Source organism: Ricinus communis, chromosome 8 (genome assembly GCF_019578655.1).
Source record: "Ricinus communis isolate WT05 ecotype wild-type chromosome 8, ASM1957865v1, whole genome shotgun sequence".
In the NCBI taxonomy this organism is placed as follows: Eukaryota; Viridiplantae; Streptophyta; class Magnoliopsida; order Malpighiales; family Euphorbiaceae; genus Ricinus; species Ricinus communis.
Genome location: NC_063263.1, coordinates 9,917,124 through 9,944,938, shown reverse-complemented (window position 1 = coordinate 9,944,938; position 27,815 = coordinate 9,917,124). Strand labels below are relative to the sequence as shown.

Genomic DNA, 27,815 nt, shown 5'->3' with positions numbered 1-27,815 from the left:
TTAAATTTTTATTTTTGAAATTTCAACTTTGTTGGATTTGAATTAAGGGCAGAACAAATGGAAAATGTTTTGATATTAAAGTGGTTCTGGTAAACAAGAAGTACTTAAGTTGGAATTGGAAGCCACCTGATTTGACTTTGAAAATTATGGTCAGACTACAATCTTTTTGGTCTTTATTTTGCCAATGAAGCTTACGAGAAACATGCACCCATGTTGTTTTATTCCAGTAAAATCAATTATATATGAGCAAGACTGTTTTGAAATTATTTAAAAATGGAAAAGGATATCCCATCACAGGCTTCAATCCAATCTATCTCAATGCTTGGATGCATAAGAATCCATAACAATGTCTTAATTATTTGAAATTGGGGATTAGTGGATGGTCAAGTGGAAGATTTGGCCCCACTTTTATATTTAGCTTTTTACCATTATTCTAAACTGCCCATTACATGACTGATAAGCCATTAAGGGCTTATTAATTAACCCATGGTTTTTAAAAAGCCTAATATACAAATAATTTTAATAATCATTAAATTATAGTTTAAATACAGCAGCAGTTTTTAATTTGAAAAATAAACAATTTCACAACAATTCTAATAATGTAGTCTATGATTTGATTCAATAAACAAGCTATTAAAAGATAATGAATAAGTCTAATTCATTCTAATTTTAGACATTAATTATAAAATATTTTTCTTAATCCAACAACAGAGGCCTAGATAATATAAGTAACAATCCCACTAAATTTAGAAAAATATTAAATATTTTATTATTTTCTTTTTCAACATCTTAACTCACCTGATGAAATTTTTTAAAATAATTTCTTATTACATCAGCAATTAATTTTAAAATTCAAAAGGACAATTGAACCCTTAAAGATTCAATGTTCTTATCCATTATTTTGGAGAGAGGAAGATTAAAACTAAGACCTCCTCATTAATAAGTTTCTAATTGCTTCATATTTTACTATCTATATACAACTCACACACACCAATATATGGAAGCACACAAGCAATGCATGATAAGTTAAGCCCTTTTATACTTGGCCACCTCCACATCTCACATGTAATTTTCAATACCCTATGAAAAGAAAAAGAAAAAGTTCAAATAAATTAAAAAACACAACAGAAACAGTGAAATGATTTCAAGTGCAGTGCAGTCTCAAAAATCTAAGGGCATTTTTGTCATTTCTTATATTATTTTGAACATTGGACTAATTTGATTCCCAATTGCACACTTGTAAAGATCCCCCTCAGTGCATCCTTTTTCTACTGTTTCTCCTCTTCTTTCTGACAGACTCTCTCTGTCTCTCTCTCAACTATTCTAACCTTTACCAACAAGTGGGACTGTATCTTCAAATTTGCCTCTCTTCAGTGATACTGTGAGGATTAAAAATAAAATTAGTTTCTGCCCTTTTTTCCTGTTGAATCTTTTTTTTTTTTTTTCTTCTTGAGAAGGGTTGCGTTTTTTTCTTTTTTTTAATATATAAAAAGAATTGAGGGTTTTTGAGGTTTGGTATAAAAAGATATTTATATTGGGCTGCAAGATTCTTCCTTCTGAGAAAACAATCTCCTTTAGCCACCTTATCTCTCTATCTATCTTCGGTGTCTCCTCTCTCTCTCTCTCTCTCTTTCTCATGCTTTCCTCTTGAAAAACCAGAACTTTTGGGTTTTCCTGAAGGGTTAGAGAGCTATAAAGAGAGGGTAGGGATATTAAGAAACAAAAAGCGAAAGAGAGAGAGAATCATGGAAGCTGTGTTACAAACCAAAGGGCTTCTATCACTACCACCAAACCCCAAAACCAGAGCTTCTTTATACCCATCACAGGGCTTAAAGCAGAGACTTTTTGCTTCAAAAACCAACGCCCTTTCTGGGTTTTCTTTATCTTCAAATGGGTTTCCAAGATTTCCAGCTGTCGTGTCAAAACCAAAAGGATTTCCTTCAAAAGATAGAAACTTTCATATTTGCAAAGCAGAAGCTGCTGCCGCCGCTGATGGGCAACCTTTATTTGGTGAAACTGAAAAGCCTAAACTTTTGGGTATTGGAGTTGAAACTCTTAAAAAAATAATCCCACTTGGGTTAATGTTCTTTTGTATTCTTTTCAATTACACAATCCTTAGAGATACAAAGGATGTGTTGGTTGTGACAGCTAAAGGGAGTAGTGCAGAGATTATACCATTTCTAAAAACTTGGGTTAATTTGCCCATGGCTATTGGGTTTATGTTGTTATATACTCAATTGGCTAATGTTTTGTCTAAGCAGGCGCTATTTTATACTGTAATTGTTCCTTTTATTGCTTTCTTTGGTGCTTTTGGGTTCCTTTTGTATCCTCTCAGCAATCATATCCATCCTCAAGCTTTTGCTGATAAGCTTCTGAATATACTTGGACCAAGGTTTCTTGGTCCTATTGCAATTATGAGGATTTGGACCTTCTGTTTATTCTATGTTATGGCTGAATTGTGGGGAAGTGTAGTGATATCAGTGCTCTTCTGGGGATTTGCCAATCAGGTATATTTTACTTCTATATGAATTCTGTTTAGTATGTAAATTTGTCTGGTTTTAGATCATTCTGGTATGTGACTTTGTACTTTTTAATGCTTTGTATGTCTTTTCTTAAGAAGTAGCAGTAGATACAGGTTATTATTGTAATTACTTTTGTTCATCTTGTAGGCTACTTAGAGACTAACTCCCATTTTTGTCCATATGTTAATAAAAGTTGGTTGGACTTTTATTTAGTCATCTTACTGATTAAGTTGTTGCATCAACTCTACTTGACTGGACCTGTTTTCTGGATTTGATCTATAATTTGCATACTTGTGGTAGTTCTTTTGTTGAATTATGTTTTCGGATTAAAGAAATCCATGAGAGGCTCAGAGCAATGATTTATCCAACTTATTATCAGTACTCCATTCATTTTCGTTGCTTATGTTTTTGCATACAGGCGTGATTAAATGCTATATATTGGATTGTGTGTTATTTTATATGGGTCCTTGTTTACTTTCATACATATTAACAATGAAAGGAGATTTGAAGGTTGTGAAATGCAATACCAAATGCTGCAGGTCAGGTGCTTAATGTTGATGTCTTTTGCTTAGTGGCTCTCCCCCCCTTCTATGCTTCTGTAGAATGGTTCAAACTAAATATTCTTGATGAACTAATTGTTTAACTAAGCTGAACTGGAAGTGACTGCTTTAGATTTATGAAGTGGTTGTTTCCCGACCTTAGCATGCAGTAGGGTCGACTTCGCATTGTGGATGCGTGATTCCCTAGTCTCTTGAAACAGGGACTTTTCGTCGATTCTTGACAATGGACCTTTGAACTATAAGTTATTGCTGTTTTCCTGAATTCTCTATTCCGTAGTGATTTCAGCTAAATGCGAGAAGCAATTTTTTAGTTTTAACACTTCATATTACATTTAGTATGGCTGATTGTTAAGGTGCACTTCTCCTTCTGTAGTGGTAGCAATTATCCATTTTCTTAAAATGCTTTTGTTATTGCACTTGTTAATTATTAGTTTAGTGCTTGCATTAACATGTGAGTTCTGTGAATTAATTTTCTTGAGCTGGACAGGATCATTAATGTGATTCCTTTTTCTATTTTTTTTTGTTTGTATAAATGGCTAGACTCTCATTCTGTTCACAATATGTTCCACATGAAACCTGCAATTGAATGTGATTACTGTATTTGTGCAGATAACCACAGTAGAAGAAGCAAAAAGATTCTACCCTTTGTTTGGACTTGGGGCAAATATTGCTCTAATTTTCTCAGGCCGAACAGTGAAGTATTTCTCTAATTTGAGAAAAAATTTGGGTCCTGGAGTTGATGGTTGGGCCGTCTCTCTCAAGGGAATGATGAGCATTGTCGTAGTGATGGGACTTGCAATCTGTTTCCTTTACTGGTGGGTGAATAGGTCTGTTGCTCTTCCAACCCGTAGCAAGAAGAAGAAGGTAATCTTTTGTGTGGTAGCCTTATCATTTTATTCTATGATTAAACTGATCCAAACATATGGTCAGGCAAGACTGCTTTTGTGATTTGAAGCTAGACTTTTTGTATTAGCCTCCTTTCCCCCTTCCGTTCTTATGCATTCATTGGTTTGTGTGCCAAGAGGCTCACAGATGCATACTTGAGTGTTAATTTTCTTTTGCATGATGCTATACTGATTATGTGATGAGTGACATCGTCATGTAATTATTATAACTGATTATTAAGCTATTTGGATCTGGTCACTGAATGCTGATTGTGTTTGCAACTCTCTTGGCTCACTCTCTTAATGTTGATTGACAAGGTTATTACTCTCTTACTTAATGAGCAGTCAAGATGAAGAACCTGTACTAATTTTTTTTTTCTTCTAAACATTCAAATATCAAGGTGCCTTGTTTAGAAATTAATGGGTGAGAAATGATCTTGTAATTCTTTTATCAAAGCTATTATCATGTCTGTGTTAATAGATATGTTGCATCAATTTATTTGTATTTTGTTGATGAAATGATTTTGTAACTTATGCCAGAACATCAGAGTATGTCGATTTATATTAGCACAGATTTTGATTAATTCCCATTATGAGCATGTACCTAGGACATTCACTGTTAATTATCAGTAAAACAAAATTTTCAATTTTTTTTATTATTAAAAAACTTGTGCAGGAAAAGCCAAAGATGGGTACAATGGAGAGCTTGAAATTCTTGGTGTCTTCAAAATACATTAGAGATCTTGCCACTTTGGTGGTTGCATATGGTATTAGCATCAACCTGGTTGAGGTTACCTGGAAATCAAAGCTCAAAGCACAGGTAACCTGAATTTGGCTTATATCTGTTCCTAATTTGTTTTTATGGCCTCATAATCACTGACTTTTTTTATTCTTTTTGCAGTTCCCTAGCCCGAATGAGTATTCTTCCTTTATGGGCGACTTTTCAACTGCCACTGGAATAGCAACATTCACGATGATGCTCCTTAGCCAATACATTTTTGACAAATATGGATGGGGAGCTGCAGCTAAAATCACACCTACAGTCCTGCTTCTCACCGGAGTGGGTTTCTTCTCTTTAATTTTATTTGGAGGTCCTATTGCACCTGCTCTCGCACAGTTTGGGATGACGCCTCTTCTTGCTGCTGTATATGTGGGTGCCATGCAAAACATTTTCAGCAAGAGTGCCAAGTACAGTTTGTTTGACCCTTGCAAAGAAATGGCCTATATTCCGTTGGATGAGGAGACCAAGGTTTGTATCCCTTGCTAACAATGTTTTTATAACGTAGCCCAGCCAATTGTTCTTATTCTGAAACAAGATGGATCAAAAAATTCAAAATTAGGTGTCTCCTGTCCAACAGAAGACACAAAATATCTTTTATCGTTTTGTATTGCTTATTGGAGTCCACTATTCACTTTTCTTCCCCCAAAAAATTCTGTAGGTTAAAGGGAAGGCAGCCATTGATGTCGTCTGCAATCCATTGGGCAAGTCCGGAGGAGCTTTGATTCAGCAATTTATGATCTTGAGCTTTGGGTCACTTGCTAATTCAACTCCTTACCTTGGAGGAACCCTTCTAGTGATTGTGCTTTTATGGTTAGGTGCAGCCAGGTCTCTGGATACTCAGTTTACTGCCCTGCGCCGCGAAGAAGAGCTCGAGAAGGAAATGGAAAGAGCAGCTGTCAAGATCCCAGTTGTGTCTCAAGAAGGTGGAAATGGTTCACTTCCAAGCGGTTCTGCACTCAACCCAGCAACAGGTGACGCAACGAGCTCATCTGAAACTACTCCCGGCAAGGTTTAGAATAGTAAGATGTTTCTTCCATCATTAAACTGTGGCATACTGGAAGAATAAGTCGACCAAATGAGAAGCATCTTTAGGTGAATTGTCGATTGTAGGATTTTATTTATAGAAAGTAATAATAGCTAAAAGTGGTATGCAATCTGCTGTTCTTTTAAGTCCACTTTTTCTTGAGAATGGGCTTACTCTTTTTAATTTATCTCGAGTTCCTTTGCCTGTAAAACTAATATGGACAGATATATGAGTAGAAATCCGTTCTTTCAATTAATAATTCCATCTCATTGATTGATTACTACGAAAATCCTGCTTCTATGTGTGTGTATGGGGTTGATCATGGTTACCAATAAAGCAGATGAGTAGGAGTGAAGAAAAGCACAGGTGGATTGAGATTTGATGATGTAGGCCGAGACTGAAAGTTTGGCCTTTACATCACTCAAGATGTAGATGGCAAGAACTGGAGGTTGGAACCTTTTTTTTTCTTTTCTTTTTTGCAATTATTCCTCTGCGTTGCTCTGGGAAAAAACCCAGAAGAAAAAGGCAGATAGGTGCATGTAAAATCCACTGGTGGCTGAATCAGAGCCTTCATTGTGTATGTTGTATGATCTGAAACTCGACATATACAAGTCTACAATGGACATACATAGGAGGAAAGCTTAGTTTTTTTTTTTTAATAAATGTCCTGCCCTATTATATTAATTTGAGTGTTGGACTAGTCTTTAACATCTAAATTGCATTAACCATTCTCAAGATGAAGGAAATAAACTTCAAATACATCCCGTCAAGGCCCGCATCATTATAACTGCTGCAGAGCTAGCCCAACAACCCTAAGGTGTGATATTGCATACCTCATTTCCTTTTTCTTTTTCTCTGTTTAGTTAAAGTTAATTGTAAACTTCTGCAATCGTTTTGCCATTCAAAAGAAGAAAGAAAGGGGTTAATTGGTAGACTCCTGAAAGGCTGAGTTTTTAAGAAAGTTGGTTCTGCCTTCCTTCTATATTTAGTTGACAAGACAAAGAGTCCTTCCTTGAAAAGAAAGAAAGAGAAGGGATTTATTACATTTCTAATTAAGGAGTTGGGCTGGCATCTATCAACCCTTGCAAAGCCTAATTGACATTTGCCCCAACTACAGGTTTACTTGTGGACCCACAGCAGAGCAAACTACAGTTGTAACCATGAAAACAAACAAAAATGCCAAAGGTCACGAGGAAACTGTAGTGGTTATGATTTCTTGAGTTGCATAATCCAAACTTTTGGCACTTTTCATCCCCATTATCAACAATATCATTTCGTGCAATTTCTATGTACAAACAGATTTCATTTCATGAACCCTTGCTTTCTTGGTATCTTTATTTTCTTGATCAGTCACTAATTACGTAAAAGATGATTTCTCCTTCCTGGATTCGATAATCGAATGAAATAATAACTTATAAAATTTAAAACATATTCTAGTTTATAAAAGTTAAAACCCCACTTTCACATGGTTAAAATAACAATGACGTACAATTAAACCTTCTGTTAATCAAATGTCATAAACGAACGACTAATGAAGTTTAATTAAATGATTTACTTAATTCATTGGTAGCCCTTCAACAATGAAGTTATTATAAAGTTGACGAGAGCCCAATTAGAAAAAGAAAAAAGAGAAAAGAAGAAACAGACATTATACTATTATATCTTACAGAATCATTTGTTTATTAATAAGGGAACCGATCATGGCACTCTTTTTTGTTATAAATCCCGTGAATGCTAAAGTTTCAGTAGACCCATTTGGCTGCATCTTCTTCGATGCTCCGTGTCCTCGTCGCCTTTACCTATACGTAGAAAGTTTAAGAACCTTTACGATCATTGACACGATACACACAGACTGTCATATCTTTTTCCATTACTAATATGCTGAAAAAGTTACTTCATCAGCAGGTAAAAGGAAAAACTTAGAATCTCTTGCTGAATTTAAAGATTTGTCTGAAGAAATACATACACCTCATAGGAGAGTTGAAAATTTACAGTTTGGTAGTCCCTTTCAATGTATAGTAGCATTATAATTAATTTTTGTTGTCCTTACAATAGAACAAGTCACAACATGTCATTGGAAGAGAATATTTGCATTAACAACATTTGTCTTTTTTTTTTTTTTTTTTTTTTTTCTCATGCTACTATCTCCTATTCTTATCCTTGTGAATCCACATCCCCTTCAATGTCCAACGATATTTATTTATGTTTTCATTTTCTAACCCTACCCATGTCATTTCTTTGCAATTATCCTCTCCAAAAAAAAAAAAAAGAAAATCAAGGGGCATTGTAGTCCATGGAATTGGTCTACCTCAAGAAAAGGTAACAGTATATATGCATACTTCTACTATATCTACTTAACTTATATTCCATCACATACAAGAACATATGCCACAGTAAAAATTAGAACATAAAGTACTATCCTTCCCCATTGCCACCCCTATACCACATAGGTCTCTCCCCAAAATGAAAAAAATTTCCTTGCAAGATTCTGTCACTTTCCCAGGAAAAACATCAGAATTCGCCGGCGAATGCTGGTTCGACGACGCATGCATACTCAATATGGATTATTTTGTCAAGACATTAGCTGGCATAAAGGCTAAAGGTGTACGTCCTGACCTCATTGGCTCAATCATTGCACACTATGCATCAAAATGGCTACCGGAACTATCCGGGGATGGTACTGCTACTGAAAGAGGACTTACCAACTTTGAAGAATCACCGGAAAGTGTAACAGCTTCATGGATGAAAAAGAGATTTTTCGTTGAAACCTTAGTGGGTGTTTTGCCACCGGAGAAGGATTCAATCCCATGTAACTTCTTGTTGCGACTTCTTCGGACGGCGAACATGGTTGGGGTCGAGCCTACTTATAGAGCTGAGCTTGAAAAGAGGATTTCATGGCAACTAGACCAAGCTTCACTTAAAGAGCTAATGATACCATCTTTTAGTCACACTTGTGGGACATTGCTAGACGTTGAGCTAATGATTCGGTTAGTGAGAAGGTTTGTTAATTTAGATGAGGCAGCTAAAAGTGGTGGTGGTGGTGCTGCTTTAGTTAAGGTGGCTAAGCTTGTCGATTGTTACTTGGCAGAAGCTGCGGTTGATGCCAGTCTGAGTTTGTCTGAGTTTGATGATCTTGCTTCTGCTCTCCCTGGCCATGCTCGTGCTAATGATGATGGTTTATACCGTGCCATTGACACCTATCTCAAAGTGAGTAATTCTCTGCCTAATTTTATCTAGTTCTTAACAGCACTTATTATTACTGTAGTATTATTAAATTATTGTTAGTACTTCTATTGACTGTTTATGTCTGAGCGTGAGAAGTCATTGAGCCAAAGACGCAAACATATGATGCAAAATCCTCTTTTAATCCTCAAGAGCCCAGAATAATTAGAATCATATCAGACATAGGTACCTAAGCTTGGTTCTCTAGTTCATGACATATTGGTTCAATGGTTTAAACCAAATTAGGTTAATCGCCTATACTAAGAAACTAAGCGGTAACAATCAATCTGGTTTTTCTAGTTAAAGAGAAAACTACAAATTTTCCGAACGTACTTTTACAAACTCATGAGTAAGAAAAAGAAAGCAAATTTGTGTTATTTAACAAACCAACTATCATATTAGCAATCACTTCCAATGACTTCTGTTGAACTGACCGATAATCCAGAATAATGCTAAATTTTATTTTTGCATTATTTTCTTTTATATACATTTATAAATTAAAAATATAAAATTTTTGTAGTTTTTTTTTTAATTATAAATAAAAAAAGAAGTAGAATTCTGCTAACATTTAAGAAAATGAATTTCTATTTGAACTTTCATATGTAATCAAATAGCAAAAGATAAGTCATTTTTGTGAAAATTTTCTCCTTAGAAAACAAAAGGAAGGGAGCACAAGTATCATGTCAAGCTTAGACTATGATTAAGAGTTAATATTTATGAAATTGGTGTTAAGTTGCTATTAGTCTCCACAGCTTATTCCTTAATTCTATATTAGAGGAGGAAAACGACAATTATGATTCTGAGGGAAAAAGGAAGAAATAGTGGAAAAAGAAAGAAGGAGAAAAAAGAGAAGAAAAGGAGACTATCTGGGACCAAAAGTAGTAAGTGGTTGATGCTGTGTTGTCACCAACTCAAGATTCTTTCATAAGAATAGTTTTGGTAGTGGGTCAAGGGTTGTTGCTGCAATGGAGGTTAGCACACAGGACAAGCAAAATGGCATTTATGCCCTTTATCTGTTGTAGGCAAAAGAGTAGGTTTTTGGCTGATCTCTGGCCTTTCTTTTTCTGTGGTCATGATAACATGTGAAAGGTAAGTGTCACCCTTCTTCAATTTGCACTGACACATCGTTTGGCAGTTTTGTTTTTGTTTTTGTTTTTATTTTTTTGAATCGGTTTTGTTCTGTGAGATAAGATTACTCTCTGCCAAATGTCTTTGTATTTGTCTACAAGTGTCTTATAAACATATACACCAATTAACCATTTCATGGAGGTATATAATTATGATTATATTGAGAGAATCAAAAGAAGGTGACTAGCTTTAATTATATCTTCCTTGCCACCACGAGCAACCACCGTACTAAAAGTATTAGAGATTTGAAAAGCACATAAACTCCTGACTCTCCCATGAAAGAAGATTCTCGAACTACTATTTTAATGACTCACTCTTCCCTTACTGAGGTTGCATATTTAAGAATTCACTTGTGAAATAATAAACTTGTAACGATAACTTTTTTCTCTTACCAGGCCCATCCTGCAGCATCAAAGCAAGAAAGGAAGATGCTCTGTAGACTAATTGACAGTAGAAAGCTATCCCCTGAAGCATCACTTCATGCCGCTCAAAATGAAAGGTTACCTGTTCGTGCTGTAATCCAAGTTCTTATCTCTGAACAGAACAAGCTCAACCGACAAATTGATTGGAGTGGCTCATTCAGTAGAAGCCCGAACCCTGGATTTGACCCTCCAGGTCGGTGCTATTCGAAACGCGAAATGAATGCTCAACAGATGGAGATAAAGAAGTTAAGAGAAGATGTACTCAGGCTACAAGGGCAGTGCCATGCAATGCAAATGCAAATGGAAAGGATGGTGGAGAAGAAGAAAGGGTTTTTCAGGTGGAAGAAGTTCGGTATTATTTCTACATTCAAAAGTACTGTCAGCGTTGTTGATCAGAAGATTGAAGAAGGTGATGGAGAAGGAGAGATTGGGTTCGGAAGGCAGACACCTGTGGACATGAAGACTAAGCTGATGAAACGTAGGACTCCTCCTCGATGGAGAAAATCAATGTCCTGAACATATCATGTGGAGGAAGAAGATGAATAATAACGACTCTAATTTAGCTTAATTATAGTGTTATGTTGTTATATTTATTCTGCTGAATTTTATTAGTTTGTGACTTGAGAAAGAATGTAATTAGTTTCAATTGGTATACTATTTTTGTTTGAGCAAATCTTATATTAATGAGTGTTTATTTCGGAACAGAAATGATTGGGATTGGACCATATTCCCTTATACTGCATTTCTGGAACTATCAAAAATAAAAATAACAGCTCACAATATATGCCAGCCAAAAGAATAACAAGAATAAAATCTCAACTGCTAATCTTCATTTAGAAGTTGATTCCCTTCAAGCTTAGACGGTTATTATTATTATTTTAATTATAAATTTAAATTTATATATAAAATTTAATATTAATTTATAATATTTTAAAAAATAAAAATAAACTAATTATTATTTTTAAATATTCTTAATTTTTAAAATTTTGTAAATATAATAATATAAAATTATTTTTAAAATATTTATTTATTAATTCTAATATTATACAAATTAACACTACTAGTATAATTGATATAACTATTTTCTAAAGTTAAAAATTATTATATAATTAAATATCAATTTATTAATAAATATAATATTTAAAAATATTTTTTTATAATTAAAATTATTATATAATTAAAAATTAATTTATTAATTAATATAATATTAAAATATAATAAATATACTGTTTTTTAAAATAATTATTATCTTATAAAGGGATAGAAACATCGAGAGCAAAAGAGACGATGGCCTAATATTCATTGAACGCGGTTCGTCGGCCTTCCTAGTTAGCGAAAAGAAAAAGTGACAGATAGAGATGATGCTTATTGGTCGAGTTGGATTAGATTTATTTTTATTCAATTTTATTATTTCATCAAGTTTTTCTTAAAAGTAATTATTATTTTATTATTTAATTTAATTAAACTAGGTTACTTTTTCATTTTTACTTTTTAGAAAAAGGCACAAGGACAAAGACAAATGTCAAAAGTTGATATTTAAAGGATCCCACTACTAGCATGAGTATATTTCATTAAAAAATTGACTTATTTGAACTTTTGTAAATAAAAATTAATATTTAAAAATGAGTCATTTTGAAGAATAAGAGTTTAACCATCATCTCCAATTAATTTAAGGATTTTGTTTTGTTTTTTATACTTATAAAATATTACTCGGCAATATATTTAAGGACTAAATATTATTTATATCTGAAATTTAATATAATACATGAATCGATTTTTATACTTTTTTATTCTATCAAAACCCTTTTGAGTTTCAATAAAACTAATTACTATTTTAATTTTATTAGTCAAAAAAATAAAATTGAATATTACAATTTGATTATTAAACTTACTATAAAATATCAAACTCATTCAAAATTAATTTTATTATCAAATTAGAATAAAATCTTATTTTTAGCATAAATTAATTTTAATGATTAATTAAAATAATAAATTTAATATTAGTTTACTTGTTTAATCTTTTATTTTTTTAATAAAATTTAATTATAAAAAAATTGAAAGTGTTAAAATACTTATTTTTTATTTAATATTATTAAATTACTATATAGTTTAATTTTAGATTCTTAAATAAAACAAATAGTTAAAGATTATTATTTTGATTAGACACTACAATTAAATTATATTAAAAATAAAAATTCTACTCATATTAATTTCATTTAAATGATTAATAATTTTTTTTTTTATTTTAACATACAAAATTATTATAATCTTCTTTGATAATTGACTTGTCAACTTGATGTTTATATTATTTCGCTGGAATAAGACATGATTGTTTAATTTAATTTTTAATTTTAATATAGTTTAACTATAATATATAATAAAATAAAATAGAATGATATTTTGTTTAGTTAGAAATACTTATTTATATTAATAACTAAAATTAAATTAGATAGTAATTTAATAATATTATTGTAAATATTAGTAGTTTTAAAATATTTAAATTTATTAAATTAAATTATATTAAAAACAGAAAATTAGAGTAAGAAATTTTTTTATATTTTATATTTTAATTTGACACTAAAATTAATTTGTGCTAAAAATAAAATTTTATTATAGTTTGATAATAAAATTAATTTTGAATAACTTTGATACTTGATAATAATTTTAAGGATCAAATTGTAATATAAATTATCAGTTTAGTTTTCAACTAATACGGAAAAAGGCAGCAGTTAATTTTATTAAATTTTAAAGGAGTTTTTATATAATAAAAAATACAAAAATCCACTCATATACTAGACCAAACTTTAAGGATAAATAATACTTAAGCATAAATTTAAAACATAAAATTATGCGAAGTAAAAACAAATTAAAAGATGACTAAATAAACCTTTTGAACATTATTCTTATCTTTTTTTTCATAATTTATAATTACTTAAATCTCAATTATTTCATAGCCACGATTGTCAATTGCCTTCATTTTTTTTTTTTTTTAAATTTCTTTCTTTCTTTTGAAAAATTTAGCAAATAATAACGTAATGTGTAACATTTTCTTTACGAGATGTGTAAGAAATTCTTGGAAAAGCAGTTTCAATCTAAGGTTGAATTGTTTCAGTATAACCCACACATAAGTACTGGTTAACATATACTCTTTTACTTGCTAATTGTTAGTTAGTTTTTTTTTTTTTTTAATTCCAATAATTAATCTTGTTAATCGCACCTAATTTTGTAACATGGTGTAGAAAGCCTGATTAATTACCCATTTGAAGAAAAAAAAGTGAGAATTTCAAAAAGCTTTCTTCTTTTAGAAAGTTACCTGTTATACCGTTAATCTTCTATAGTTCTAATCGTTAAACCCCATACAAAAACCCTTTCTTGCAGACAATGCTCTTTTGTTCATTTCAAAAGAATGGCATTCTCTGCTAAAACCTCACAAATTCCTCTGCACCTAGATTCCAAAACTCCCAATTCCTCAAATTCTCAACACCCTAACTTCAGAAAGGCCTTAGCTTTCTCTTTCAAACCCCTCAAAACCCATCCTTTCTCTTCACTAAAATCACCCAAAACCTCACTCACCACCACTAATACCTCTTTATCCACCACACAAAACCCAACAAATTCGCATTTGTTACAACTATGCCTTGAGGGTAAGCTGGAACATGCTATAAAACACCTTAATTCTATGCAAGAATTGAAAATTCTAGTTGAAGACGAAACCTTTATTGCTTTAATAAGATTATGTGAGAACAAAAGAGGTTATACAGAGGGTGATTATGTGTTTAAAGCTGTTTTGAATTCACTGGTTAACCCATTAAGTGTTAGGTTGGGTAATGCATTATTGAGTATGTATGTAAGGTTTAGTGATTTGAATAATGCATGGAATGTGTTCGGGAGAATGGGTGAGCGAAATTTGTTTTCTTGGAATGTTTTAGTTGGTGGGTATGCGAAAGCTGGGTTTTTTGATGAGGCATTGTGTTTGTATCATAGGATGTTATGGGTTGGTATCAAGCCTGATATTTATACTTTTCCTTGCGTTTTGAGGAGTTGTGGTGGTGCAAATGATTTTATTAGAGGAAAGGAGATTCATTGTCATGTTATTAGATTCGGGTTTGAGACGGATGTTAGTGCTGTTAATGCTTTAATCACCATGTATGTAAAATGTGGATGTGTTGGCTCAGCACGCACAGTGTTTGATAAAATGCTCCAAAGAGATAGGATTTCTTGGAATGCGATGATTTCAGGATATTTTGAGAATGGTGAATGTGTGGAAGGGTTAAATTTGTTTCTCCAGATGCTTGAGCTTTCGGTTGATCCAGATTTGATGACCATGACTAGCGTGATCTCTGCTTGTGAGCTTCTTGGTGATGATAGATTAGGGAGGGAAATTCATGGATACGTAGTGAGAACAGGGTATGGCAATGATGTATCAGTGCATTCTTTGTTGATACAAATGTATGCAAGTCTTGGCTATTGGAAAGAAGCAGAAAAAGTGTTTTCGGAAACAGAATGTAGAGATGTTGTGTCATGGACAGCAATGATTTCTGGTTATGAGGGCAATTTGATGCATGATAAGGCCTTGGAAACTTACAAAAACATGGAGTTAGCAGGTATTGTCCCTGATGAGATCACAATAGCCTGTGTTCTTTCTGCCTGTGCTTCTTTAGGTCAATTAGATTTAGGTATGAGGCTTCATGAGCTGGCTAACAGGATGGGACTAATGTCATTTGTTATTGTTGCGAACTCACTCATCGATATGTATTCAAAATGCAAATGCATTGATAAGGCTTTGGAAGTCTTTCATTGCATTCAAGACAAAAATGTGATATCCTGGACTTCAATCATTCTTGGGCTTCGGATAAACAACCGGAGCTTTGAGGCGTTGTCCTTCTTTCGAAAAATGAAACGCAACTTAAAACCAAATTCTATTACTTTGATTTCTGTCCTTTCTGCATGTGCTAGAATAGGAGCTTTGATGTGTGGGAAAGAGATTCATGCACATGCATTAAAGACTGCAATGGTATATGAAGGATTTCTACCCAATGCAATTTTGGACATGTATGTAAGGTGTGGAAAATTGGGACTTGCATTGAATCAATTTAACTTGTACAAAGAGGATGTTGCAGCTTGGAATATTTTGATGAGAGGGTACGCTGAGCAGGGGCAAGGAGCAATGGCAGTTGAGTTGTTCCATAAAATGATTGAGTCTAAAGTCAATCCTGATGATGTGACATATATTGCTTTATTATGCGCTTGCAGTAGATCTGGAATGGTAGAAGAAGGTCTTGAGCATTTTAAGAGCATGAAACTGAATTTTATCGACCCAAATTTGAAACATTATGCCTGTATGGTTGACTTACTTGGCCGTGCAGGAAAACTGAAGGAAGCACATGAGTTTATAGAGAAAATGCCAATAAAGCCAGATCCAGCCATATGGGGAGCCTTATTAAATGCATGTAGGATGCACCGGCAGGTTCATCTTGGGGAATTTGCAGCCCAGAAAATTTTCAAGGAGGATACAGAAAGTATTGGGTATTATATTCTCTTGTGTAATCTCTATGCTGACACTGGTAAATGGGATGAACTTGCAAAAGTAAGAAGGATAATGAAGGAGGAAGGGCTAATTGTCGATCCTGGTTGTAGTTGGATTGAGGTAAAGGGAAAAGTTCATGCTCTCCTTAGTGGTGATAATTTCCATCCTCAAATAGAGGACATAAATATGGTTTTGGAGGGATTCTATGAGAAAATGAAGGCAGCTGGTTTCAATGTTGAAGAATACAGTTCTACAGATAAAGTTGAAACTTCAAGAGCTGATATCTTTTGTGGGCATAGTGAGAGACTCGCCATTGCATTTGGACTAATTAATACTGCTCCTGGGACACCTATATTGGTTACAAAGAATCTTTATATGTGTGAAAGCTGCCATAGAAGCATCAGGTTCATCTCAAAGATTGTGCGCAGAGAGATCTCGGTTAGGGACGCAGAACAGTTCCACCATTTCAAAGAAGGTGCATGTTCTTGCTCTGATGAAGGTAGCTGGAAAAAAGTTGACGAGTTAAAACCTTAAAATTGAATGTACAGCCAAATGGACCCCTAAGAAGGTCTGCGGAGAGATTTCAACTAGAAATACAGAGAAGTTCTATCTTTTCAATGATGGATCAAAAACTTGGTAAAGCTTGTGGTGAGAGAAACTGAAGATATATCCACTGGATTCGTGGCACAACAGCTTATAATTGAGCTATGGATCAATCTGTTAGCCCCTTGAAAAAGAAGTATTGGATGCAACGAGAGATGAATAGAAGTTTGGGATACAGATGCATAATAAGCAATGATGATTCAGAAATTGACCTTGCCATGATATGCTGTAGAACTATAGAATTTCAGTGATCTCCATCCTTCCCAGGGCATTGCGCCAATTAAATGGTTGTTGCTCCCGTGTACAAGGTGTAATTACATTTTTCTACTTACAATATAATGTAACTTCTACTGTAAATTGACTTTCAGGATTTATTAGAAGCAGAAGATAATAGTAGTTAAGGAAATAGAAGAAGCAATAGAACAAATGCTGTATAGTTCCGTTATTGTGTACTTTTCAAAGGAAACAATAGTTTTTGTGGTATTCTTGGTCGTCTGAGTTCTACAATCTATGTTATGTTTCAGTGCATTGCTACACAGAACCAACATTACCTCCGGGGAAGGAAAATCTCTGCATGAATACCGGTTAGCTTAAATTTTTTGGAGCACAAGGAAGATAATGAGGAGAACTTGCACTGGAAAATAAAGGAAATCAAGCTAACAACAAGCTGTTATTACATCTCTCACCAGAAGCAATCTCACACACAAATATAAGTAGAATAATAGACAGTATATGTTACAAAATTATGCAGCCATGACACACTATAAAAGAATTGAAAAAAGAATAAAGAAAATGAAATATTGTAGATATTATACACATCATTAACATTGAACATATGAACCTCGAGTCTCAGATTTTCACTGCTTTCTTGATAGTCTTGATGGATGACTTGATGAAGCTGTTTCCTGCAGCATGCTCCTCATAGAGGTCGTCATCACCAGTAACCATCGGCCGCTTTATCATGCACTCCACTCCCTTTCTCATACCCAGGATTAAAGGAGAAGATGGGATACGCCGCAAGGTTCTGGCACTTTCGGACCTCACAAGCATTCTTTCTTTTCTAGTCTCTATCTTTTCTTTCCCTTCAAAGTCCTTACTTTCAATCCCTTCAACACCTGCTTCGCTTGAATTTTCTTTACAAATCAGTGTTTTGTTTGCTTCTACTAGCTCATCGATTTCTTCTATCTTCTTTCCTTTGTCCTTCTCTTGGATTATTGTTGGCTGATTTTTCCGAGGAACATGCATTAAAGCCTTGCTATTGTCAAATCCTGGATACTTTGAACTCCTGGTCTCCTGCTGTGGGAACTTTTGATTCAGCTTTGTGATTATATCATCGTTCCTGCACTTTTCAAGGCTGTTTGAGTTGTCAGGTTCAATCTCAACTTGAGAGTTCTCTAGCAGCATTTGTAGCCACCTTTCTACATTTCCTTTTCCACGTTGTTTCCTGCTCTCTTCATCTTCCTCTATTTCTTGTTCTCTATTAAGTGGGAACTGAAATTTGTCTCTCTTCCGGTCTCCTATCTCTAATGCTTGAAGCTTATGCTCGATCGAGATTTCGTTCTCCAAGGCAATAATCAATTTGTTATGCTTATCAGGATCCTCTCTAATGATTCTTTTTGCATGTTTTTCGAGTTCCTCTTCGATTGCTTCATGCTTCCCAACTTCACTGGCAGATAAGGCAGCTTCTTCAGATGCTTTCTGTTCCTCCTCTAGAAATACTCTGAGCTCCTTGTGCAGAGGTGTTCTTGGCCTGGATCCTGTTCCTGGCAAATAAAGAATAGCTTTATGGTCTCTGTCTTCAACTAAGGTATCATCCATTCTTGATCTCTTTCTTGCATGTCCCCATTCAGGCCTAATCTGTTTCTCAAGTTCATCTCTTTGTTTGAATTTCTTGTGAAGTTCTTTCTCTGAGTTATCACAAATTGCTTTTTGAGCTTCCAGCCTTGCCATGAGTGCATTACTTGCAGCCTGGTTTAGTCTTATTTGTTCCTTATAAACAACACTCCTGCAGCAGAAGATGGTTTGAGCATTTTTAATCTTTTGCATTTGTAAAACAATGAATCAGAGAAATCAATCTTTCTGATGGACTTAAAATCTAAAACATCTTACTGGTGCATAGCATCTCTAATCATTTTCTCTAGCATAGTCCTATATGAAGATTGCGCCTCTGCTAGACGCCTGCACTTTTCTGCCCTTCTTCTACGCTTTACGAGTGCCAACTCCAAGTCCTGAATAGCAAGCTTTTCCTCGTCGTTCTTTTGCCTCATCTCATTAACTTCCTCATCCAATTTCTGTATTTCAGTTTGCATCTTATGAGCCTCCTCCCTTTGCTTCAGAGAGTCCCTGGCCATGACAATGGCTTGATATGGATTTGAAACGAAGTCTGGGTTCTCATTTTCTTTCAAATCACAAGGCTTTACTTTTTTAGCAGCTGAAGTTTCACAGCCCACAAACCGAAGATATTAATGTTGTGAAATTCAAATTTAACATTTATGAACAGGAAAAAGGAAAAGTTAGAAGAAGAAAAAGGCGGTTAACTGTTTGACATTCTTATACTAACCAATTGCAGGAGAATGTGGCCTTATCTGCCTATTGTAATCCAGTGATCTCAAAGCCAATGTAGAATCATAAGACTCTCTTCGAGATAAAACAAGGGCGGCTGGAGCAAGGCCTAGTTGCTCTTTTGATTCAATAAAATGTTGTGGAAATGAATGTGATTCCACAGTCTGTGAAGCATTTAATTCTTCATTTTCTCCCTCTGGAAATAAAAATGAAAATGCCCTATGCCTGCCATAATTATGGAACTTAATGTGTAACTATACAATTCTCAATTATAAAAGTGGTTCTGAAATGTAGAGATTCAATTTACACCAACCTGAAATCTGAATTCGAAGAAGCAAATATGGAGATAAACTGATTAACTGAAATTCCCAACTGAAGATCCCACCATGGAATGAGAAATTCTAACTTGTTATGCTTTTTCTTACACACTTGCCATTGTAGTATCCTCAGATTACTTGGAACAGTTAATCCTCCCCCTACAGTTCAAACAAGCAAATCAGGCATTACAACTATGCTAAACATGGATTGAAAGCAAGCAAAAAAGAGGAGACAGTTGAGTAATTTTGTACTTTGGCAAGGAAACCAATGGTCAATGTCCCATGCAAGAGGAGAGGCCTTATCAGCATGCAAATACAGAACATTTCCATATGGATCAACTCGAATTACTGCAGGATCGAAACCAGCATTCCTGGAAACCGAAACAGTAACTCAAAATCAGAAATCAAATAATTGCATTCTTGCAGATTTTTTTTTATATCTTTGGAAGCAGAGGAGCATTAAAATGGTTACCCCAAGTGATTGAGTTGCTTCCACAAGAGATTGAAAAAGATCTTGGGCTTGGCTGTTGGCTTTGCTTTTGGATCAATAATTGGGAACATTTGTTCTAATTGCTTTGCTCTCATAATCTGCAAATCAAATTATAAGAAAAACCAACTTTATGTCATGCAAATACCAACTTATGTCATAATCTGCCCAGAAATTTCATGCAACGCCGATAATTTAACTTTAATTTTAAGGCAATAATTAGCATATTTCTGACTTCGAAATCTATCAACTTGAATTATATAGTTCTTACTGATTTCACAAATAAAAGTTGCTAAAGCATAAAGAACCAGAGCGAGCAGAATAAAATTTATCAAAAAACACTTCCTCATTCTCTCTGTTTCTACTATAATTACTTCTTATTTATATCAACAACAGAGTTAAAATCCCACCCAATATCTTTTAAGCCAACAATTTAACTCAATCGAGCTAATTTCTCGCATGATCCGCATATTCAAACAACAAAAACTGAAACCAAAGTCCCATATCTCATTTTTTCTTAAACCGAATATAAATTTCCAGAAGAGTTATGCAATTTTTCTTTGTTTTTTCTTAATACCTCATGGTGTTGCATTGCAAATGGAATAAAAGTGAAGGGAGGGCCATGGCTGTAAGAACCAGCAGCTCCACGATCTCTACACAGCTTTGCATAGGCTTTTGGGTACCCAATTCCCTCGTCAATAGCCATATCTTCCTCCTTGAATTCGAACTGAATAGACATTATCGCTGTTGTCGTCGTCACTCTGAAACAGTTAGTGTGATTTGTTGTAGTTTTGGTGAAAGGGAATAGAGAAGCAACAACGGTCGAATTGTTTTTGTATGCTATAATAAAGAGGGATTTGGTGGGTTTTTGAATTTGGGATAGCCAGGTAAGCAAAATATGCGGTGCTTGTAACGGCTAGATTATAAGGTTGGGCCCAATGGCGTAATGTAGTAAATGCTGGTCATGGGAGTCGTGAGCTTTATACTTGATCAGCTTCCTTCTTTTCAGGACCTAAATGCCCTTATAAGTTTGAATAAGGTGATGATGGCATTCTTATGCAAAAATACATTTTGCTTTGTCTTTAGTTAAGTAGTTATCACGCATTCCACAACATTGAGGCTTCTTAGAATAGAAATTAAGTGCAATGAAATAAAATAATAAGATGGATAAAAATTTAGGATTTTTCTTTATTACATTTGATGCATGAATAAGTAATATGTATAAAATATACGGTGTTAATCAATAGACAAAATAAGAAAGGTGTTTAAGTACAGACAAAGAGGAAAGTGTAATTTACTTGTTGTTATTCATCAATTGAGATGGCCTTTAAATAGGTTGATACATAACTGAAATAGCATGAAAATAGGTTCTAAAAGATTACAAACGGGAAACTCCTAAAGAGTAGGTGAGAAATGATTATTCAGAGATTCACTTAACAATAATCCTAAAGACTAGGACAACACAAAAGATTAAGATAAGATTAACTTATCCAACAATCCTTCCCTTAAACTGAATGTTCCAGACATCTCATTCAGTTTAAACCTTCAATTGAATCTTTCAAAGTACAAACACCAAGCAGCCTTCTGATCTTTAAAAATGCAGCAACTTTAAGAGACTTGGTTAGAATATCGGCAATCTGGTCTTTACTTCTATAATAAATTAAATTAATGACTCCATCATTTGTGAGATCCCTCAAGAAATGATACTTCACATCTATGTGTTTGCTTCGACCATGTAAGACATGATTTTTGGATAGTTTTATAGCAGAACTGTTGTCGCAATAAATTGTAGTAGCTTCCTCTTGCTTGAAACGCAATTCTTTAAGAATATTTCGAAGCCAAATAGCTTGATAAGCACAAGAAGTTGCAGCGACAAATTCGGCTTCGGTGGTGGAGAGAGTTACTATTGGTTGTTTCTTTGATGACCATGAGACAACCTCTGAACCCAAACTAAAAAAAAATCCCGAAGTGCTCTTCCAGTCTTCTACATCTCTGGCATAATCACTATCGGTGAAGCCAATCAAAGCTGATTTACCTCCTTTCTTGTAGAACAAACCGAACTCCTTAGTACCTTGCAAATACCTGAGAATTCTCTTTGCAGTCAGAAGATGCATTTCTGTTGGGCACTCCATGTATCTACTGATGACGCTTACAGCGTGCATTATATCAGGCCTTGTTGAAGTCAAGTACATTAGGCTCCCCACTATTTGCTTGTAAATAGTGCTATCGACCTTCTTTCCTTCAGCGTCTTTGTTTAGCTTCCATGCAAACTCACTTGGTGTACTCGCAGGATTATAATCTTTCATTTTAAACCTATCCAAGATTTCTTGCACATATTTCTTTTGGGAGATAAATACACCAGTGGAAGATTGCATTACTTCGATACCAAGAAAATAATGCATCATTCCAAGATCTGACATTTCAAACTCAACCATCATGGATTTCTTAAACTTTTCAAACATGACACTACAATTTCCAATGTATATTAGATCATCAACATATAAACAAACAATGAGCATTTTCCCTCCATCTTCAATTTTTGTGAAAAGTGTATGTTCATAAGGACATTTTTCAAATCCTTCCTTTAAGAAATATGTCTCTATACGATTATACCAAGCACGTGGAGCTTATTTTAATCCATATAGAGCCTTTTTCAATTTATACACTTTATGCTCATTTGCAGATTTAATATAACCAGGAGGTTGATCAATAAATACCTCTTCTTTCAAGTCTCCGTGTAAGAAGGCCGACTTTACATCCAACTAAAAAATAGGCCATGAATTTTGAGCTGCCAAAGCGATCACCAATCTGATTGTGTCATGTCTAGCTACCGGGGCGAAAACTTCTTGATAATCAACTCCAAATTCTTGCTTATACCCTTTTGCTACCAGCCGTGCTTTGTGCTTGTTAACTTCACCGTTTTCTTTCAACTTTGTCTTGTAAACCCACTTCACACCAATTATTTTATGCCCTTTTGGAAGATCAGATAGTTCCCAAGTATTATTTTTCTAGATGGCTGGAATTTCAGCATCATTGCATCTCGCCACTTTGATTCTTTGACAGCACTTTCAAATGTTGTAGGGTCACAATCTGAAAATAGAGCAAAATGAGTGAGTGGGTATTCAGATTGATCTATTCCGATTCCAATTACCTCATAATCTAACATCCATGCAGGTTTTCTTTGAGCCCGTATTTGTTCTTCATCTACATCTGATGCATTTGGGCTTTGAGCATGTGCTGGAGAATTTTGAGTGTCGTCTGGTTCTTGTACCGTCACTATAGGCTGCTCCTTTTTGTCATCATCATCAAAGTAGGCTGGAATATACTTCTCAGGACTGATTTCATCCCATGACCAGGTTCCATCTTCATCAAATACAATATAACAATTTTCTTGGTGCTAAGATTATATAGCTTATAAGCTTTCGATTGATCGCTAACGCCAAGAAAAATGCATTTTTCTCCTTTATCATCAAGTTTCTGTCTCTTTTGATTTGGAATATAGGCATATGCGATACACCCAAAAATTCTGAAATGATCGACTAATGGCTTTCGTCCACTCCATGCTTCCTCTGGTGTGAAATTTTGAACAACAAGTGTAGGACTTCTGTTCAGAATATGAATACTCCAATTGACAGCCTCTGGCCAAAAAGTTTTCAGAACTCCGCTCTTTGCAAAAAGACTTCTCACCATATTCATGATTGTGCGATTCTTCCTCTCGCATACACTGTTTTGTTGAGGCGTGTAAGCTGCTGTAAGTTGCCTCTTGATTCCATGGATCTCATAGAAATCTGAAAACTCTTGAGAATTGTATTCTCCTCCCTGATCAGTCCGAAGTACTTTTATTGAGTTCCCAACATCATTTTCAACAAGTGCTTTAAAATTTTTGAAAGCTTTAAAAGCTTCAAATTTTTCTTGCAGGAAATAAACCCAACTTTTTCGGCTAAAATCATCAATGAATGTAATTAAATATCTTTTACCTCCATTGGAACAAGGTTTAATTGGCCCACAAAGATCTGAATGGACCAGCTCTAATGTCTTTTGAGCTCTGTACGATTTGCCTTGCGGAAACGTATTGCGATGTTGTTTACTAATCACGCATTCTTCACAAACATCAGAGGGAGCTGTAATTTGAGGAAGACCAGTTACCATGTTCTTTTGTTGCAACGTTTCCAATCCATCAAAATTTAGATGTCCGTATTGAAAATGCCACAGCCAAGCATCATCTCTGAGTTTCGTTGAGAAGCAAATTTGCACCATGCTGTCCAAATAGAGAGGGAACATTCTATTTGCTGTCATTTTTGATTGAGCAATCAAACCCAGTTTGTCGTCATGAATGCGGCACACACCATTTTTTATTTTGATTTCATAACCCTTTTCTTACAACTAACCAATGCTTAACAAATCGGTCTTCAAGTCTGGAACAAAAAGAACACTAGAGATAGTTTGACAGTTATTATCTTTGGTGCGGATGGTTATTTGTCCTTTACCCATTACTGAAATTTTGGTATGGTTACCAAATTTCACGCTATCTCTGTATGACTCATCAAGAGCAGCAAAAATCTCTTTGTCACCGTACATATGATTGCTGCAGCCAGTGTCTAGGTACCACAAGTGCTTGTTGGACTCCTCTTTGGTGTTGCAAACCATTAATAGAGATATCTCCTCCCGTGTCTCTGCAAAATTCGATTTTTCTCCATTGTCCTTTGATAGGTTAGTTCTACATTCATTTTGATAATGACCATACCTATGACATCGATAGCACTCCATGTTTGATTTGTCTACTGATTTTGAATAATTAGTTATTGATCGGTGGCCTCCACGTCCACATCCTCTTCCTCTACTACTCCCTCTTCCTTGAAATTGACTTTCTCGATGTTGATAATGTTGCAGGCTGTTTCCATTGCTTCTTCTATCATTGCTTTTGCCTCTACCACCTTTAAATTGCTGGTGATGTTCTGTTGAAGCCTTCAATGCTTGCTCCTCTTTGTCTTGCTGGTTAACTTTGCTTTCATGAACCAATAATGAACTTTGTAATTCATCAATTGAAAGTGAGTCAATATCTTGGATTCTTCAATAGCAGAAATAATAAAATTATATTTTAGTGTCATGGATCGAAGAATTTTTTCAACAATAATCACGTCCTCCGTCTTATCGCCATGGATCCGCATCTTGCTAACAATTGTCATTGTTCGCGAGAAATAGTCAGTGACTGATTCACCAGACTTCATTCGGAGTGTTTCGAACTCTGAACGAAGAGCTTAAAGCTGCTGCCTCTTTGCTTTTGACGAGCCTTGATACTTTTTCTTCATTGACTCCCATATATGCTTGGAGGTATCTTTGCAAAGAATCGTCTCCAAGATTGAACGATCAATTGCCTGAAACAAATAGTTTTTTGCTTTAAGATCCTTCAACTTCATCCCTTCTAATTCTGCCTTTTGTGCATCTGACATAGCTGCTGCGAAATCTGGTACTCCTTCTGAGACGACTTGCCAATATTCATTTGATTTGAGGAAATTCTCCATTAACATACTCCAATGATCGTAATGACCATCAAAGCGAGAAATTGCAGGTTGAACAAAATTATCAGAGGCCATTGATAATAAGTTGCTAAAAGCTGCTGCTTTTGTTTTTCAGAGAATTGCTCTGATAACATTGTTAATCAATAGACAAAATAAGAAAGGTGTTTAAGTACAGACAAAGAGGAAAGTGTAATTCACTTGCTGTTGTTATTCATCAATTGAGATGGCCTTTAAATAGGCTGATACATAACTGAAATAGCATGAAAATAGGTTCTAAAAGATTACAAACAGGAATCTCCTAAAGAGTAGGTGAGAAACGATTATTCAGATATTCACTTAACAATAATCCTAAAGACTAGGACAACACAAAAGATTAAGATAAGATTAACTTATCCAACATACAGACCATATTATTTAAATATTAAACAATCACATTAGGAATTATTTATCGAACAATTACATATAATAGTCTTTCTCGTTGAAAGAATATGTTTTTCAGACTTCCATTGTAAATTTGATGAATATGCAGTACGTAAGTTCTTTTTCTAATGCAACATTTATGGTTGTATATTTGAATAAAGAAAATATAAAGTGTTTTTAGTAATTTCTCTTTCCGTGTAAGTGAATAGTAGAGATTTACCGGGCCCAAAATAGGAGAATCCTATTCCATTTTTCTCTTTGGTGGGTGCTTTTCTAATTTAAACCGAGAGAGCCGGAGGCAATAATTTCCTGCATCATTTCAACAATAGATAAACATCAACATTTAATAAAGTCAAGCCTCTTTTGCCACTAAGTACACCTCCCATCGACACGAGTTTACACACTTCCTCTCAGACTTTTTTGGCCTAGGGGAGATTTCAATTTTCATGCCTTTACTTGCATGGGATTGAGACATATAAGGTGCGCAGGCTCTTCCTCCCATCGTTATCAAACTTGGTATGGCCTAGCCGGTTGAACCGAGAAACCAAAACATGTTTTGGTTTGGTGAGCTCTAAAACCTATTTTTGAATTAATTTGTTTTAAGACCGATGATGCGGCTAGGTCAATCAGTGATCTAATCACGGATCACATAGATTAAATAGATTAATTCTAACAAAAAGAAATAATAAAATGTTGCAAGTTAAGATTCGAATTTTTAACAATCAAATTAGAAAAAAAGAGACTTAACCAATAAGTCAAATTAATATTATTAATGGTTTATTGTAAAATTTATTTTTTATATTCATTTTTCTACATAATTAATTTTTCAATAATAGAATAATTAATATTATCAAAAGTTATTTTTTATGTTAACTTTTTATCGGACAAAATTTTAAATTTAAATAATAGATAGTTTTATTTTATTATTGATGTGATTTTACAAATTTATAAGTTATAATATTTTTATTTTTTAAAAATTATTTTAGATTAAAAAAGTCAATTAAATTCTTAAAATATACTGCATTGGATATATTAAATTTATTGTAATGTTAAAAAGTTTATTAAATCTGGTATAATTTAATATATTTATAATTCACATCATAAAATATATTAATTTTATATATATTATAAAATATTTAATATATATTTAAAAAAATATCGATTTGACTCTAATTCGATCTGGGTTGAACATTTAACTCTTCATTCTGACTTGCCCGAAACAAAGTCGGAACTGAGTTAAAAACCTTGCTTCCTCCCTCACAAATTCTATTTTGCCCTTTTTTTGTTTGTTTTAATCTACTTTGCATATTGGTGTGATTTCAGCAGTAACGGAATGGATTGTATCCAATTGAAACTATTAGTCATCTCATCGGCAAAATAAACTTCAAGAAAACGTGCAACAACTCTTCTGCCATTGTCTTTTTAACATCTGCCCCCTAAATAGATGAGGTTTCCGTTTCACGCAACCAAAATCCAAAGAACACAGGAATATACTTTGGAGAGGATTCCTTTTGGAGCCACGGGCACTGGGCAGACAGCTCAAGAGTCGGATCATATCTGATCCATGGAATTGTGACACTGTTGTCTTTATTTTTAACAACAATAAAAATATTGGACTTATTTTAATAAATTTACTTTATTGTATGAATTCAAGTAAACGTGTTTGTGCTCAAATATAATGCTTACTTTTCAGTTCTTTTTGTAAGTTTTATTTAAATCAAATAATGAAGCTTATTTGTATATTAATTCTGACTAGACTCTTGCTTCCACTGTCTTGAACATACCCGTACCACATGAACATGTTTATTTTGACTTTATTTTATAATTTGCCAACAAT

General features: G+C 34.2%; 4 protein-coding genes across 4 annotated transcripts; 3 read left to right on the top strand and 1 right to left on the bottom strand.

The window, feature by feature from the left end:
• Positions 1 to 1,527: 1,527 nt before the first annotated feature.
• Positions 1,528 to 6,030, top strand: LOC8271368 (plastidic ATP/ADP-transporter). Its single transcript, XM_002517509.4, has 5 exons — positions 1,528 to 2,507; positions 3,692 to 3,946; positions 4,643 to 4,786; positions 4,868 to 5,215; positions 5,406 to 6,030. Exons 1-5 carry the CDS (start codon positions 1,746 to 1,748, stop codon positions 5,760 to 5,762), a joined length of 1,866 nt encoding a protein of 621 aa, XP_002517555.1. The 5' UTR covers positions 1,528 to 1,745; the 3' UTR covers positions 5,763 to 6,030.
• Positions 6,031 to 7,992: 1,962 nt separating this feature from the next.
• Positions 7,993 to 11,216, top strand: LOC8271367 (root phototropism protein 3). Its single transcript, XM_002517508.4, has 2 exons — positions 7,993 to 8,978; positions 10,517 to 11,216. The coding sequence occupies exons 1-2, from the start codon at positions 8,235 to 8,237 to the stop codon at positions 11,057 to 11,059; spliced, it is 1,287 nt and encodes a 428-aa protein (XP_002517554.2). The 5' UTR covers positions 7,993 to 8,234; the 3' UTR covers positions 11,060 to 11,216.
• Positions 11,217 to 13,402: 2,186 nt separating this feature from the next.
• On the top strand, positions 13,403 to 17,156 carry LOC8271366 (pentatricopeptide repeat-containing protein At1g15510, chloroplastic). The gene has a single exon (XM_015718258.3). The coding sequence runs from the start codon at positions 13,950 to 13,952 to the stop codon at positions 16,602 to 16,604; it is 2,655 nt and encodes an 884-aa protein (XP_015573744.2). The 5' UTR covers positions 13,403 to 13,949; the 3' UTR covers positions 16,605 to 17,156.
• A 152-nt stretch (positions 17,157 to 17,308) lies between these two features.
• On the bottom strand, positions 17,309 to 20,972 carry LOC8271364 (trichohyalin). The gene is made up of 7 exons (XM_002517505.4): positions 20,617 to 20,972; positions 20,025 to 20,140; positions 19,805 to 19,923; positions 19,549 to 19,711; positions 19,234 to 19,460; positions 18,783 to 19,104; positions 17,309 to 18,678 (listed from the first exon to the last, which is right to left on the bottom strand). The coding sequence occupies exons 1-7, from the start codon at positions 20,776 to 20,778 to the stop codon at positions 17,523 to 17,525; spliced, it is 2,265 nt and encodes a 754-aa protein (XP_002517551.3). The 5' UTR covers positions 20,779 to 20,972; the 3' UTR covers positions 17,309 to 17,522.
• Between the last annotated feature and the right edge of the window lie 6,843 nt (positions 20,973 to 27,815).